Source organism: Ammodytes marinus (assembly GCF_949987685.1).
Source record: "Ammodytes marinus genome assembly, chromosome: 20".
Lineage (NCBI taxonomy): Eukaryota > Metazoa > Chordata > Actinopteri > Uranoscopiformes > Ammodytidae > Ammodytes > Ammodytes marinus.
In genome coordinates, this window is record NC_137224.1 from 6,708,854 (window position 1) to 6,723,298 (window position 14,445).

General features: G+C 42.5%; 1 protein-coding gene across 1 annotated transcript; it reads left to right on the plus strand.

Annotated features, from left to right (window-relative positions):
- Nucleotides 1-2,426: 2,426 nt before the first annotated feature.
- msh2 (mutS homolog 2 (E. coli)) lies at nucleotides 2,427-14,397 on the plus strand. Its single transcript, XM_080049188.1, has 16 exons — nucleotides 2,427-2,642; nucleotides 2,901-3,049; nucleotides 3,774-4,058; nucleotides 5,832-5,978; nucleotides 6,462-6,611; nucleotides 7,416-7,549; nucleotides 7,722-7,921; nucleotides 8,517-8,626; nucleotides 8,746-8,869; nucleotides 9,195-9,345; nucleotides 9,640-9,737; nucleotides 11,731-11,976; nucleotides 12,356-12,560; nucleotides 12,989-13,236; nucleotides 13,427-13,602; nucleotides 14,207-14,397. Exons 1-16 carry the CDS (start codon nucleotides 2,435-2,437, stop codon nucleotides 14,381-14,383), a joined length of 2,808 nt encoding a protein of 935 aa, XP_079905314.1. The 5' UTR covers nucleotides 2,427-2,434; the 3' UTR covers nucleotides 14,384-14,397.
- The last annotated feature ends 48 nt before the right edge of the window (nucleotides 14,398-14,445 follow it).

The window sequence follows — 14,445 nt, forward strand, 5'->3', positions numbered from 1 at the left end:
GCTGCTCTGGCAGACAGTTTACTACTGCTCCCTGCGCGCGCGGCGTTTATAAAGCCTGTGGACCGGCTGCCGCGTGCGCTTCTGTTTCCCATTCGTCCATGGTTCCGACTGCGTCACGCCTTTTAGTTTCGTCAGCAGGTTGAAACGTCTCCACGGATCATTCATCCTCTAAAGCTGTTTGGTCGTGCATCATAATGTTCTACGTGTTATCACTTGACGCATATTGTAGGCTATCATCATGCTATCATCAGTTCTTTTGATAACCTATGTTATATCATGAGAAAACCAACATTTCTTTTTGGTTTTCTTAACATGACAAAATCTGGTTTCCTATTCATTTTCATTTGAAATGCTGTTATCTTGAAACCACAAGTTAATTATCTCGATATCTCAAAGACAACCAGGTAGTTTGACCTTAATATGAACCAAATGTATTCAAATTGATAGTTTGCTTACACTACTTATGAGTATCTTTGTTGTATGCACTTGATGCCATCAGAAATAGCCTAACAGTTTTCAGGGCAGGTCATTGTCTGTAAAGCTAATGGTGATCAGTCAGGTTTGAGTCATAATTGGGACATCTGTCTGCTGAAGGATCTAGGCCACTGTAACACAAACCATTTACAATGGCAAAGAATAGTTCACTGGAAAGGTACAGCCAGTGGTGTGGACGTAAACTTATTTCTTTCTTAAAATCAGACGTCTGGGAAAGGACTTGATAATTGATATGATGTGCAGTAATACATCCTTTGTTATAAGACCGGCATACCCTCTGAAATAACTTGTTTTTATGTAACACAGTCTCACCTACCAGTCATGCCACAATAAGATACAACCAAACTCTCACATATTGTCTTACACACACAGCTAGACACACACATCCTTATACTTCTATCTTTGTGAGGACCCTCCTTGACATTGCATTTTCTAAGCTACTTACCTGAACCGTAACCATCACAACTAAATGTCGTCTCACCCAATCCCAATCTAAACCTAATTCTCACCTGAACCTTAATGCCAAGTATTCACCTTTGAAGTAGTGAGGGCCGTGCATCATGTCCTCACTTTTCAAAAAAGTTCCTCATCTCATCTCACATCACATCTAATTTAATTTATTTCATCCTTCTTCTTCTTCTTCTTCTTCTTCTTCTTCTTCTTCTTCTTCTTCTTTGTTTTGAATGTTTGCCAGTGTATGTGTCTGTTTTGCAGTGTAACAACTTATCAACCCCACTAACAAATTATGGAAAATTTATCAAATCAAAATAAATGAAATCGTTGCATTTAGTTTGGTGGTAAAATGTTATATTTCATTTTGTCAGCCAGTTAATTTTTTTTGGTCATCATCTGAACTTTGTCATTATTAATCTAAAATGAGTCCCGACTCTTAGTTGAACACTGATTGACTCGACACACTTTCTATGAAGTCATCCACATGTTTCCCATGAGGCTCCAGTGATCGGATGTGTGTCTGGTACTACACCTTTAAATGGAATCTGATCATTCAAGCAATTATGAATAATTATTATACAGAAGGAATCCTTGAGATTCCATTTAAAGGTGTGGTAGATGACACACACATCCTATTACTGGAGGAAACAGGAGGGCAATGTTCATTAAAAAATTCCTTCACACTATCAATGGTCAGGTAAACTAGTCGGGACTCATTTTTGTCAGGGGATTGGAGTCACATCAGGACATTGCTGAAGGTTCACTGAAAGCTGCTGCCCAATAGACTTCAAATTTGTCAGCAATAGCAACACACAGTACATACTTTGAAATGAGTCTATTGGCATTGAGCACAGATAATGTTTGATCAGTGATACTTAATTCACTTCGATTGGCCCCAAACACTTCCTACTTTCCCAGGGATTTCCATGTATCTTTAAACATGGGAAAGTTTCACAGCTAAATGCAAATCTTGATGTGTCACGTTTGTAGGCTACAATGCAGGGAGTGCCAAGGTACTGTAATGTCAATATTGATTGATTTGCATGAACAGTTTAGCTTCCTGCTGTAATGTCTATTTATTCTTTAACCCTGTTCCTCTTGAGTGAAGTATGTGGTGAGCATTGAATAGGTCAACTTTGTGTGGAAGCAGTCTCAAATGACCACAATGTATTTGTTATTCATTCAATATGTGTGGGTATTCCAGTCCGATGTTGCTTTGAAAAAAAAGATGGATTATCCAACCTGATCCTGGATGACAAAAAAGAAAAAGATATTTGAACATTGATACATTGATATCCAAAAAAATGTTTTTGAATAGACAAGCTGTGATTTAATGCTGTGAATCTACACTGTCTATGCAAATGGTGGCGAGGACCACTGTTTACGTTGGTTTGCGAACCTCAAAGAAACACAAAGAAGAAGAATATGGAGTAGGCCTACGTCGTCATTTCCTGTTTGGGCCACAGTGGTGGCGGGAGTTTCCAGCATGGCGGTGCAACCGAAACATAACCTGTCCATGGACAGTGCAGCTGAACATGGCTTTTTAAGCTTCATTTTCTCCATGCCGGAGAAACCGGACACAACTTTCAGGATATTCGACCGTAACGACTACTATACCGTTCACGGGAAAGACGCCATATTCGCGGCGAAGGAGGTTTTCAAGACGAATGGGGTCATCAAGTATTTGGGCTCAGGTAACCGTTACTAATCCTCTTAAATTGGTGAAAGGCTTGCTTGTTTATATTAAGCAAGCTCAATTAATACAAAAAAACATACGTGTGTGTGTGTGTGTGTGTGTGTGTGTGTGTGTGTGTGTGTGTGTGTGTGTGTGTGTGTGTGTGTGTGTGTGTGTGTGTGTGTGTGTGTGTGTGTGTGTGTGTGTGTGTGTGTGTGTGTGTGTGTGTGTGTGTGTGTGTGTGTGTGTGTGTGTGTGTGTGTTCTGCGTTCTGCAGGTAGTCGCAGGCTGGAGAGCGTCGTCCTGAGTAAACTGAATTTTGAAGCCTTCGTCAAAGACTTGCTGCTGGTGAGGCAGTACAGAGTGGAGGTCTACAAGAACCACAGCAAGAGCAGCAAGGAGCACGACTGGAGGATCGAGTACAAGGTATTATTATTGTCTACATTTGACCACATCAATACGTTCTGTTGCTTTGTGTGTTCTTTGTAGATAACATGTAGTATTGTATTCTATTCTTGAGTTACTTGCATTGACTAGTACTTGATATTGTTGCACTGTCTATACTAATATTACCAAGGGCTGCTGGGTGATATGGTTGCAGCGTCACAGTTTGGCACCACTAATCATGAATGAGCTTCTGGCTCCAATATTTACATCATCACACTGGGCAAGAGGGTTGTACTTTGAAGCGAGTTTGACATAGAGCTATGCTTGCTGTGCGTTAGCTGGCTCAACAAAACCTTGAACAAAATATAATATTCACATTATAATTAGTAGATTAGTATAAGGTCGACACTGCTTTTATAGCCCATTTCAATCCCAACTCTGAACATAACCATGCAGCATAAGTTACCATTGTGATCTAGCCAGGTTAAAAAAGAGCCCCCTTTGGGCTCTGGCTATAGGTTCAACATACCTCCCCAACCCATTAATCTCGCTTCGTAGTACTAACCCGAGCTAAGGGCAGAGGGTGTCATAACTTTAAAGAATGTGAAGCCCACTGAGGCAAATGTCCATTTGTGATATTGGTTAAATACAATTTTGATATTTATTTACAAATAAAACTGATTTGATTTGATTTGAACCCCTCTGGTTTTGTAGCCATCTTGAGCTTATATCAACAGTTTGTGACCTTCCATCCATTTCTCAGGCCTCTCCAGGAAACCTGACCCAGTTTGAAGACATCTTGTTTGGCAGTGGGACCGGAGCGGAGGGATGTGCGGGGGTGGTGGCCGTGCGTTTTGCCACAGGAGCCGACGGCCAGCGCGTGGTGGGCGTCGGCTACGTGGACGCAGCGCAGAGGAAGATGGGAGTGTGCGAGTTTCCAGACAACGAGATCTTCTCCAACCTGGAGTCCCTGCTGGTCCAAATCAGCCCCAAGGAGTGTGTCCTAACCCAGGGAGAATGCAACACCGAGAGCAATAAACTACGGGAGGTATGTGGCGGGCGTGAGGACTAGGGTTGCTGAAATTTCCCGAAATGGCCCCTTTTCAAATCCCGGGATTTCAGAGCTCCTCACGGGATTTCCCGGGATTTCCCGTTGAAACCATTATTGCCCTTTAATACTACTTTAATGGGACTAAATCAATGCAAATAGATAAATAAATGCAGCAGAACAATGCTATATTACATCACGTTTTATTTCTACTTAAATAACATGAAGAAAAGCCATTCAAATTAGGCAAAATATTTTCCAGAAGATGCCTATTGAAAACGGTGTTTTTATGAAGAAAATACGAAAAAAAATTCACAGAGGTTCAATATCAAAACATGGCCAAAAAACGGTGGTTGGCGAACAAATGTATTTCAAACAATCTATTTTTATTTCTATGAACGAAATCAGTTTAAATTGAATATTTTCCAAAGGCTAGGCAAATAACAAAAAATGCACTACCGATTGCTCTTAACGTGTGAAATAAGACATGACAGAACTAACAGCCTATTCAAACTGACACGCTAAGCAAGATTACTTTCCAGCTTTCCTTTCTTTTATTTTCATGAAGTGTGACTTCAAGAGACACTGCTCAGCCTGTTTCTGAGCTTTGTCACGAACTGACCGCACACCGAGAACGCTCTTTCTTCCACGGACGTCGGCTGTATGGTGGAAAGTGCAGAGTAGAGCTGCTGCAGGTGTTTGGGTCGCTCTTTGGTTGCCTCGAAGAGCGCAAACTCGTTTGAAATTATTTTGTGGAGGTCATTCCCATACCTCTGGTCTGGCTCGGGACATTGCATGCAGTCATTAGCCTCGTTCGACTTGGAGCCGTCTTGCTCAGACCTGCGCAACTATGAAGCCCGTCTTGCTGAGCGCACAACAAAAATGCTGTGCGCTCAGCAAGCCGAGCGTAATAATTGCGCAGGTCTGAGCAAGACGGCGACATCTCTAACGAGGCTAATGACTGCCTGCTGCAGATGTGCAGTAAGGCTCTGGGTCATCGTCTGCTCGCTTGGCTCTGGCTGATAGGCATATTCTTGGGTATCATCAGACTCTTCCTCGGACACAGCACTTTCAGTATTGTAGAGGCGCTGGTATTTCGTATGCCTGCCTGTCTAAATAATATTTAAAAATATATCCCCCCTCAAAAAAAACTAAAAAAAAAAAAAAAACGGGAGGACGGGTCCCGCGGCCAATTTCCGGTACTCCCGGACTGACTCATTTCACGGGAATCCCGAAATCCCGGGACCCGTCCAGCAACCCTAGTGAGGACAGAAGAACATCTGTCTGCTGTGTCTGAAAGACATTTGTTTGTCCAATCAATCCCCCAAAACTATATAAACAACCCTAAATCAGTCCGTAGTACGGCGTCAAGTCAACTAATGATTATTTTTACTATCGATTCATCTGCAAATTATTTTCTTGAGTAGCCGATTAATTCGGCTTATGTCAGAAAATAGTAAGAAATGCCCATCATAACTTCTCTAAGTGACATAATGAAATGTCTTATCCTGTCCAACTAGTTGTTCAAACCCAAAAATTAATCATTTTACTTTTACAGAGCGCAGATACTTTTACCTGGAATTTCTTGAATAGTTAAATAATTGCAATTTATTGAATATTAAATCAACTAATGGACCCATTTCACCTCTACCAGATATAGAATTACTCCCTGGATTGCATTGCCCCACTAATGCATCGCTTATATACAAAGGAGCAACAGACACATGTTGCCGTTAGGCTGTGAAGACATTGATTATTATTGTGTTTGTGTAGGTGGTGCAGCGTGGCGGCATCTTGGTCTCTGACAGGAAGAGAGCAGAGTTCAGTAGCAAAGACATGGTGCAGGATCTCAACAGGCTCCTGAGGGCCAAGAAGGGAGAGACGGTGTCCAGCAACACACTGCCAGAGCTGGACAAACAGGTGAGCGAAAAGAAGCGCTCCCTCACACTTAAGACATCTGTCACACAATCAATGTTGCTGTAACAGTATAGGACATTTCTTTTCATTCTCAGGAAGCTTGAAAATAAGATAAACATTATTTAAAGGTGTAGTCAGCGATACTGGAGAAGGCTTGTTGACAAAATCACTTTTTGTCAAAATCTGTGACTTATCTCCTCACGATCTGCTACCTGTGTGCTGAGAAAAATCAGGTGTTAGTAAACAAACGGGGGCCAATGTAGCTAGCAACAAGCTGATTACAGAGCCTAGGCTGTGTATTAACACTGGATTTTTTTTCTGCATGCACACAGTACTGGATTGTGTGGAGAATCGCTGACTTCACCTTTTTTAAATGTAAATGTTCCATGCACTCCGACTGGAACAATCTGATTCTTCACATCCACATCTTAAGTTCGATACGTGAAATGAGTTGACCAGAAGCTCTGTGTGTGTTTTCATCCACAGGTTGCCATGTCGTGCTTGGCTGCAGTGGTGCGTTTCCTTGAGCTGCTCTCCGACGAGTCCAACTTCAACTCCTTCAGTCTGACGGCGCTGGACCTGGGTCAGTACATGAGGCTGGACAACGCTGCAGTCAGGTCCCTCAACCTCTTCCAGGTCAGTGAAATGGAACTAGTCACAGGAGCTCATGTTTCCCACAGACCTTCTTTTTTTTTTTTTTACACCTTCAATACAAGGCAAGGCAAGGCAAGTTTATTTATATAGCAAAATTCAGACACAAGGCCACTCAAAGTGCTTAGGCCACTCATGTAGCTTGGTTTATCCAGGTTTTTAGATGCCTGCTTCTGAGATTTCTGCCCCCAAAGCCAGTACAATAAAGGTGAAAGGAAACTGATTGTTTTGCTGGACAAACAGGTGAGCTAAGAGAAGCGCTCCCTCACACTTAAGACTGTTACATCTGAGAAGACATCTGTCACACATGTTCCTGTAACAGTATAGGACAGTATAGGACTCACAGTTGCAGCACTGTTGCTCCTGTGACTGTTGTTGAAACTGAATACCTTGTGCAATGTTGCAATGTTATCGCCCTGTGACTTTTCTTTTGTAGCTCCTGACACACTTTAAATGGGTGTGGATGCCTTTTGCAGATTTCTAGTCAAGTCAGTTTTATTTTTTATAGCTGTGTTGTCTTGTTCTAGTAATACTTGTAGGAAATGTATTATATATTTTTGAGGTTGCTTTTCTTCTTTCAATCAGTATTACAGTATGAGCCGGTTTCACAGACATGGATTAAGCCTAGTCTTGGACTAAATGGAATTTTGAATGGAGATTGTCCATTGAAAGTACAATTTAGTCCAGAACTAGGCTTAATCCATGTCTGTGAAACCGGCCCTATGTGTTGTAGGAGCCATATAAGATATGTTTATATTTTGAAACATGCTATTAAATTGTGTCTTCCAGGGATCGCCTGACGACACCAGTGGAGCTCATTCATTGGCCGGTTTGTTGAACAAGTGTCGTACACCTCAGGGTCAGCGGTTGGTCAACCAGTGGATCAAACAACCGCTCATGGACAAAACCAAGATAGAGGAGAGGTAAAATAACACAATCCGATTAAGTTGACTGCAGCTGTTGTTTCAATTTGTCAGTGTGTTAAATCCACATTTATGTAAATGTAGGTAAGTGATCTCATAGTATGCAGATACAAATGCTTAAGAGTGCCATTAAAACTGATGTAGACAGATTTTGATGATTTTGTGTGTGTAGGTTGGACATGGTGGAGAGCTTGGTGGTTGACTCTGAGCTCCGTCAGACCTGTCAGGAGGACTTGCTGAGGCGCTTTCCTGACCTCCACCGTCTGGCCAAGAAGTTCCACCGTCACAGTGCCACGCTGCAGGACTGCTACCGCGTCTTCCAGGCCGTCTCTCACATCCCCGGCCTCGTGGCTGCCCTGGAGAGATACTCAGGTACGCGCTACATACACTGATGCTAGAGATGCTATTCTGTGTGATTTTAGTGAAGGCTGATTGTGTACCTGACAAACTGGCAACTCATTTAATATGCCTTAAAGCCTATGGAAAGTAAAAAATCAGTACATGATATCAAAGTCTTAATAAGCTTTAAAAAAAATCTGAATACATTTTCAAAAAATATTATAAACTTTAGTGACTGTCTGACCGTTTGATGGGACTGTGTGGGTGTGGTCGTATCAAACAGTCTCCATGGCAACAGTCATTGTTTTTATTGAATGTTTAGGCAGAGGACTGCCGAGATTGTTTCTAAATAATTGTAGTGCAATAAGAACCAGAGCATAGCCCCCCTCATCTTAACCAAATTTATGTAAAGTTTATCAAACTTAAATGACAATATATTTGAATGTGGATTGATGAATATGTCTAACTCTTTTCAGATGGTTAATATCATGCAGCTAACTCCCCAAATGACATAGTTAGAAGGATTTAGTGGATTTGGGTCTACAGGGGCTTTAATAACCTGAATAAATACAGGTCATACTTTCCTCATTCATGCACAAGACCTATTTTGATTCCTTGTGTGTCTTAGGAAGCTACCAGGTTCTGTTGGAGGCGGTGTTCCTCTCTCCTCTTAAAGACCTGATCAATGACTTTGTAAAGTACCAGGAGATGATTGAAACCACTCTGGACATGAACCAGGTATTACCTTTTATACAGCCTGAGAATATTGTTCTGTGCGTTATACTTTCATACGATCACTGCAACATGTTGTTAATGTGTATATTTTTTTAATATTCATTGTCGTGCGTTACGTGCAGATTGACCACCATGAGTTCCTGGTGAAGGCTTCGTTTGATCCGGTGTTGAGTGAGCTCAGAGAAAAGATGGACGTGCTGGAGAAGAGCATGCAGGCCGTGCTGAACAGCGCAGCCAGAGAACTAGGTGACTGACTACACACCCATACACAAACACTAAGCATGCATGTGTCTGCTGAGGAGTTTGCTGGTGTTTTATGAAGTGTGGAAAAAAAAAAATGGCAACGCAAATGGATCACACCATGCAGTCGAAATATTATGTGAATGTAGAATATCCAGGTCTCTCCAACTCAAAAGGTTTTGATTAAAAGTCAGTATACGGACACTTAGCCACATGAAATCTCATGTACATTCAGGTAAAATTTATTTTAAGTTGTTTTTTTATTATTATGAGGAAAAAAATGTTCTTAAAGGGCGGGGGAACTAGAGCTAAAGTGAATGTTGCGTTTCAGGTCTGGATGCTGGCAAGACGGTGAAGCTGGAGTCCAATGCCATGCTGGGTTTTTACCTGAGGGTCACCTGCAAGGAGGAGAAGACTCTGAGGAACAACAAGAAATTCACCACGCTGGATGTTCAGAAGAACGGAGTACGCTTCACAAACGGGTCCGCATTTTGAAACCAGTGCACAGTTTTTGATTTTTCTTTGCCTGCAGTTTATGATTGTTAAATTTCTCACTGTACATAAAAAAAAAATGAAGAACCATAATGTCCATTTTATGAACGGTGGGAAGAGGAACACTAGTGTGTAGCCGAGCCAAATTAAATTTATGTTAAAATTGATGTTGAAATTGGCTGATTGCTACATCCCCAGTCACAACTATTGTCAGCCTGGATTCTTCTTGCTCTTACTATCAGCTGACAACCTGTTATTTTCCATGTACTTCCACACGTCTCCAGTAAGCTGAGCTCTCTGAATGAAGAGTACACCAAGGACAGGGAGGAGTACGAGGAGGCGCAGAATGCCATTGTCAAAGAGATCATCAACATCGCCTCAGGTGAGGAAACTCATCACATGCTTCCACTGTCAAAGTGTGGCCTCGATTTGACTGACAGCAGACAAATTATGATCCCCTCATTACATGGAGTTTGTCTTAAAGCTATACTGTGTAACTTTTTCACAAAATGAATGTCGGACTCGGTTACATTCATGCCACTGCCAAATGAGTTGACACAAAGTTGATTAAGCCTATCAGCTCCACAAAACTCTATATTTCTCTAGTATGGCAGCGTTTAAAAAACTGGTGTCGCCCACCTGACAGTGGTGCAGGCATACCCGTCGCTATGGGCGGGCCATAGGGGGCCGGGCCCGCCCCCAGAAATGCTTGTGCCCCCCCCCACTTGGGGCACAGATCTCTCAAAAAAAAATACTTTCATTTTTATTTTATACTATCATAGTAGCTAATTTTGTGTTGATAAATACTAATGTTGCATTCTTTATCATCAAAACATTTAAAATATAAATAAACAATGGTGTGATTTTGTTTGATTGATGGGAGTCTATCTACACTGCAACAGCCTATCACGGCCTTACTGAAAAGAAAGTAAGGCTACGTAACTACGTCAATGTAGCCGCTCAACAGTTACCGCGCATTTTTGAGAGTGAAGCTGGATGAGTTTTCGCCGGCTTACTATTTCATTTCTCATCATAATCGATATTCGGTAACGGTTGAAAAGCCCACCAACAGTCTCCTCTGCCAAATCGGATCGTCAAACTGTTGTCACTTTTCGAGCCGCACAACAGACTACTACAAGCCGAAATTATGGACTTGTTCAGCGCGGTGACACTTCTGATTGCGTGAAGCCACAGTTTTGCACTGTGGTAACTCTGCGCTCCTCCAGCCACGGCCATCGAGGGCGAGGCTGTGCCGGAGACCGGCCGAGAAGACGCACAATTTACAAGAACCTCCGCGGATTTGCAGTTGTGGAAACAGTTGGTCCGTCACAAAGTGACATAGACGGAAAGACTGAGTTCAAGAGTATTTTACAGTGTTATTGATGCTGTGCAAGGAGAGATGGATGCGCGTTTTGGAGAGCGCAGTAGCGAGCTCATTGGCGCACTGGCTGCTTTGAACCCGGAGGCCGAAAGATATGTTGATGAGGAGGTTGAGCTCGGAGAAACGCCGCCTCCCGCTGTACTGATAGAAGGGGCTGGAGAGAGCACAGCCCTGCCTCCACTCAAAGTAGGCTACCTTGTGTGTGTGTGTGTGTGTGTGTGTGTGTGTGTGTGTGTGTGTGTGTGTGTGTGTGTGTGTGTGTGTGTGTGTGTGTGTGTGTATAATGGCAATGCATATCCCTCTGTTGACTGCTTTAAAATGCAATGTTTGAGATATGCGTCTGGTGTTAGGCTACATCTAATATGTTGAATAGTCAAGTGTTTTATGGATGTTCATAATTGCTTCTATGTTATGTAGGCCTATTGCTTTAAATTATGAGGACTGATGTTATAGGCTAGGCTACCGCTGTTGGTTAGTTTAACGTGATGATTACGTGCTGCGCGAATAGAGTATAGGACTATTATAAATATACGTTGTAGGCTAATAATAATTGTGCCCCCCTATGCATTTCATATGCCCCCCTTAAGACTGAGGTCTGGCGACGGGTCTGGGTGCAGGAGCTCAGAAAGATCCCAAGAAGCGCCCAAGAGATGTTTCAGTTGTTGATTCTACTGCCAAGAAAACCTGGACGTACAGCAAAATAAATAAAATCCGAGAATCGATCACCTTACCTCGTGTAGGTGCACCGACAGTGTTGTTGTAATTCCTCATTGGGGCAACAGAAGTTACGCACTATTTCTTTAAATGGCATTTAGTCCATTGATTGAATTCACATTTTTTACTAAGGCCATTAAACTGAACAGTGCTTCGAGCTTATAGTAAGAGTTGGGGAGATGGTGTTCAGATGACATTATTTGAATCAATAAATGTTTTGTTTTTTTGTGGTGGTCTCCTGTCTCCGATTACAAAGTGTGGAATTATTTGAACCCACCAGGTTACGTGGATCCCCTGCAGACACTCAGCGACGTCATAGCCCATCTGGATGCAGTGGCCAGCTTTGCGGTGGCGACCGTCTCGGCCCCGGTGCCGTACGTCCGGCCTCGCCTGTTGGAGGGCGGCACCAGGAGGATGGAGCTGCTGCAGGCCAGACATCCCTGTATGGAGACTGACGCAGACACAGCCTTCATACCCAACGACATCACCTTCGTCCAGGGGGAGAAGAGCTTCTACATCATAACAGGTGGGAAAAGAGTTTTTCTCTTTTTCTGTAACTGATTAGTTTGAAAATATAAGGTTATAAGGTCATTGCTGTGAATAAAGAACAGAGGGTGAAATTATGTCCAACTTTGAAATAAGACCCAAGTTGATCTGAAGGAGAAAACCCAGCTTTATATATATTTGCTGATTTTTAAAGGCTGTGTACACTTGCCACCAACTGGACAGTAAATTAATCTAAATTAGGTTTGTAGCCAACAAATGTTATTCTTTCAAAATAACGGACAGCTGTCAGATTTTTCAGTCATCTCCGATTTTTTCGAAATATTCAGTTACCAAGACCATGTTGTTTGTCACCGACACACACATTACACTTTCTAAAACTCTCCCCTCTCTGTCTGCAGGGCCAAACATGGGCGGCAAGTCGACGTTTATCCGGCAGGTGGGCGTGATCGCTCTGATGGCTCAGATCGGCTGCTTCGTGCCCTGTGAGAAGGCGGAGCTTAGCGTGATTGACAGCGTGTTGGCCCGGGTGGGAGCGGGAGACAGCCAGGTCAAAGGAGTGTCCACCTTCATGTCTGAGATGCTGGAGACAGCGGCCATTCTGCGGTAAGGGCCGACACACACCAGCTTGTTTTACAACTTCACTCATTAAGGAGGTGTCAAGTAAGTTTTTCCACAATATCAAGTGATGAAGTGAAGATGTATTTAGTTATTTATTCTATAGTACTTCTTCGTCTTCCAACAGGTGCATTTCCCCAGGACACCCACTTTAAAAATGCATATGGCCATTAAGTTTGTCCATTCTGTGCTACTGTAGAATCCTTGCAGTGCAACATGGTTGCAAGCCCCGCTCTTTTGTAGATATAATAGGCTTATTCTAAAGAAATAAAATTCAAAAAATACTTTTTAATATTATTTAAAACACACTTATGCATAATATATTTCATTTCTACCAAGTTTGTTCTGAATGCAAATACATTTTACACACTGCACCTTTTAAGATCTTTCTTTTCTTATCGTGCTTTTCCCTTCAGCTCGGCCACGGAGAACTCCCTGATCATAATCGACGAGCTGGGCAGAGGCACATCCACGTACGACGGATTCGGTCTGGCCTGGGCCATCAGCGAACACTTGGCCTCTAAGATCGGCTGCTTCTGTCTGTTTGCCACTCACTTCCACGAGCTGACGGCGCTGGCAGCACAGCAGCCCTCTGTCCAAAACCTTCACGTCACCGCCCTGACCACCCACGACACACTCACCATGCTGTACAGAGTCAAACCAGGTCAGCACACAACACACACACAGCCACATCTGTTGTAACGCATTGTGAATCTAAAGTCGGGTTTAGGGGAACTAGGGGTTTGGCTGCATTTATTGATCATTCCTTATAATAATTCATTAAATACTTATTATTGCTTATTGTTACATATTATTTATTTTGGCGGACCTTTTTTGTGTGTGTGTGTGTTCAGGTGTGTGCGACCAGAGTTTCGGTATCCATGTCGCTGAGTTGGCTTGCTTCCCGCCAGCGGTGGTTGCCATGGCGAAGGAGAAGGCGGAGGAGCTGGAGGAGTTCCAGGAACCTTCAGGGGAGAAGTGTTCGCAGGAGGGAGAGCCACAGGCCAAGAAACGCCGCGCAGAAAAACAAGTAGGGCTCCATTTTATAGAAACTTTTCTTCCTTTTTTTCATTAATAATAATTTGTGTCGAACAAGAAACGCTAATACATGACCTGGCTCCTCCCAGACTAACTTTGAAATCTGAACACTGATGATGATGAGTCTACAATGATCAGATACAATGATCATGACATTCAATGTCTACCACAAAGAAACTTCTATAGAAATCTTAGTAAAAAAACACTCTTTTAAAACCCCACGACATGCCTGAGAATCAAGTTTTTTTTTGTTTTCTGAATTGTGTAAAAAAACAAATGTTTTAATAAATAAAATTGTGGTTAAAAAGTAAATACTATAAAGAATGTATTAAATGTTATGCACACGGTGGAGATTTAATGTCTTAACTGTAAGCAGTCGTGACTCGTGATGTGAGCCACAAGGCAGTTTTATGTCTTTCTCACTGTAGTTAACTGTTGTCAGTTAGAAACAGTTAAAGGATTACATGTTCCTCTAATCTCTGAAGCTGATATGTAATTGCACTTTGTTTAGAGACGGTAAAATATATAGATACAAATAGAAATGTCTGCCATAGTTTTTGTTCCATTGTTAAACCGATGTCCTGCCCGTTCTTCAGGCGGGGGAAAACCTGATCCAGGACTTCCTGGAGAAGGCCAAGTCACTTCCTGCTTCCACCATGAGCGAGGAAGAGGTGAAGGCTGAGCTCAGGAGAATGAAGCAGGAGCTGGTCGCTAAAAACAACACGTACATCGCGGAGCTCCTCGCCCGCTGTGTCCCTACAAAAACAGCCTGATGTACTGTAGACAACCACACTAAAGCTCTTTTGTATTGTATAGTTTTTCAATTAAGGTTTAC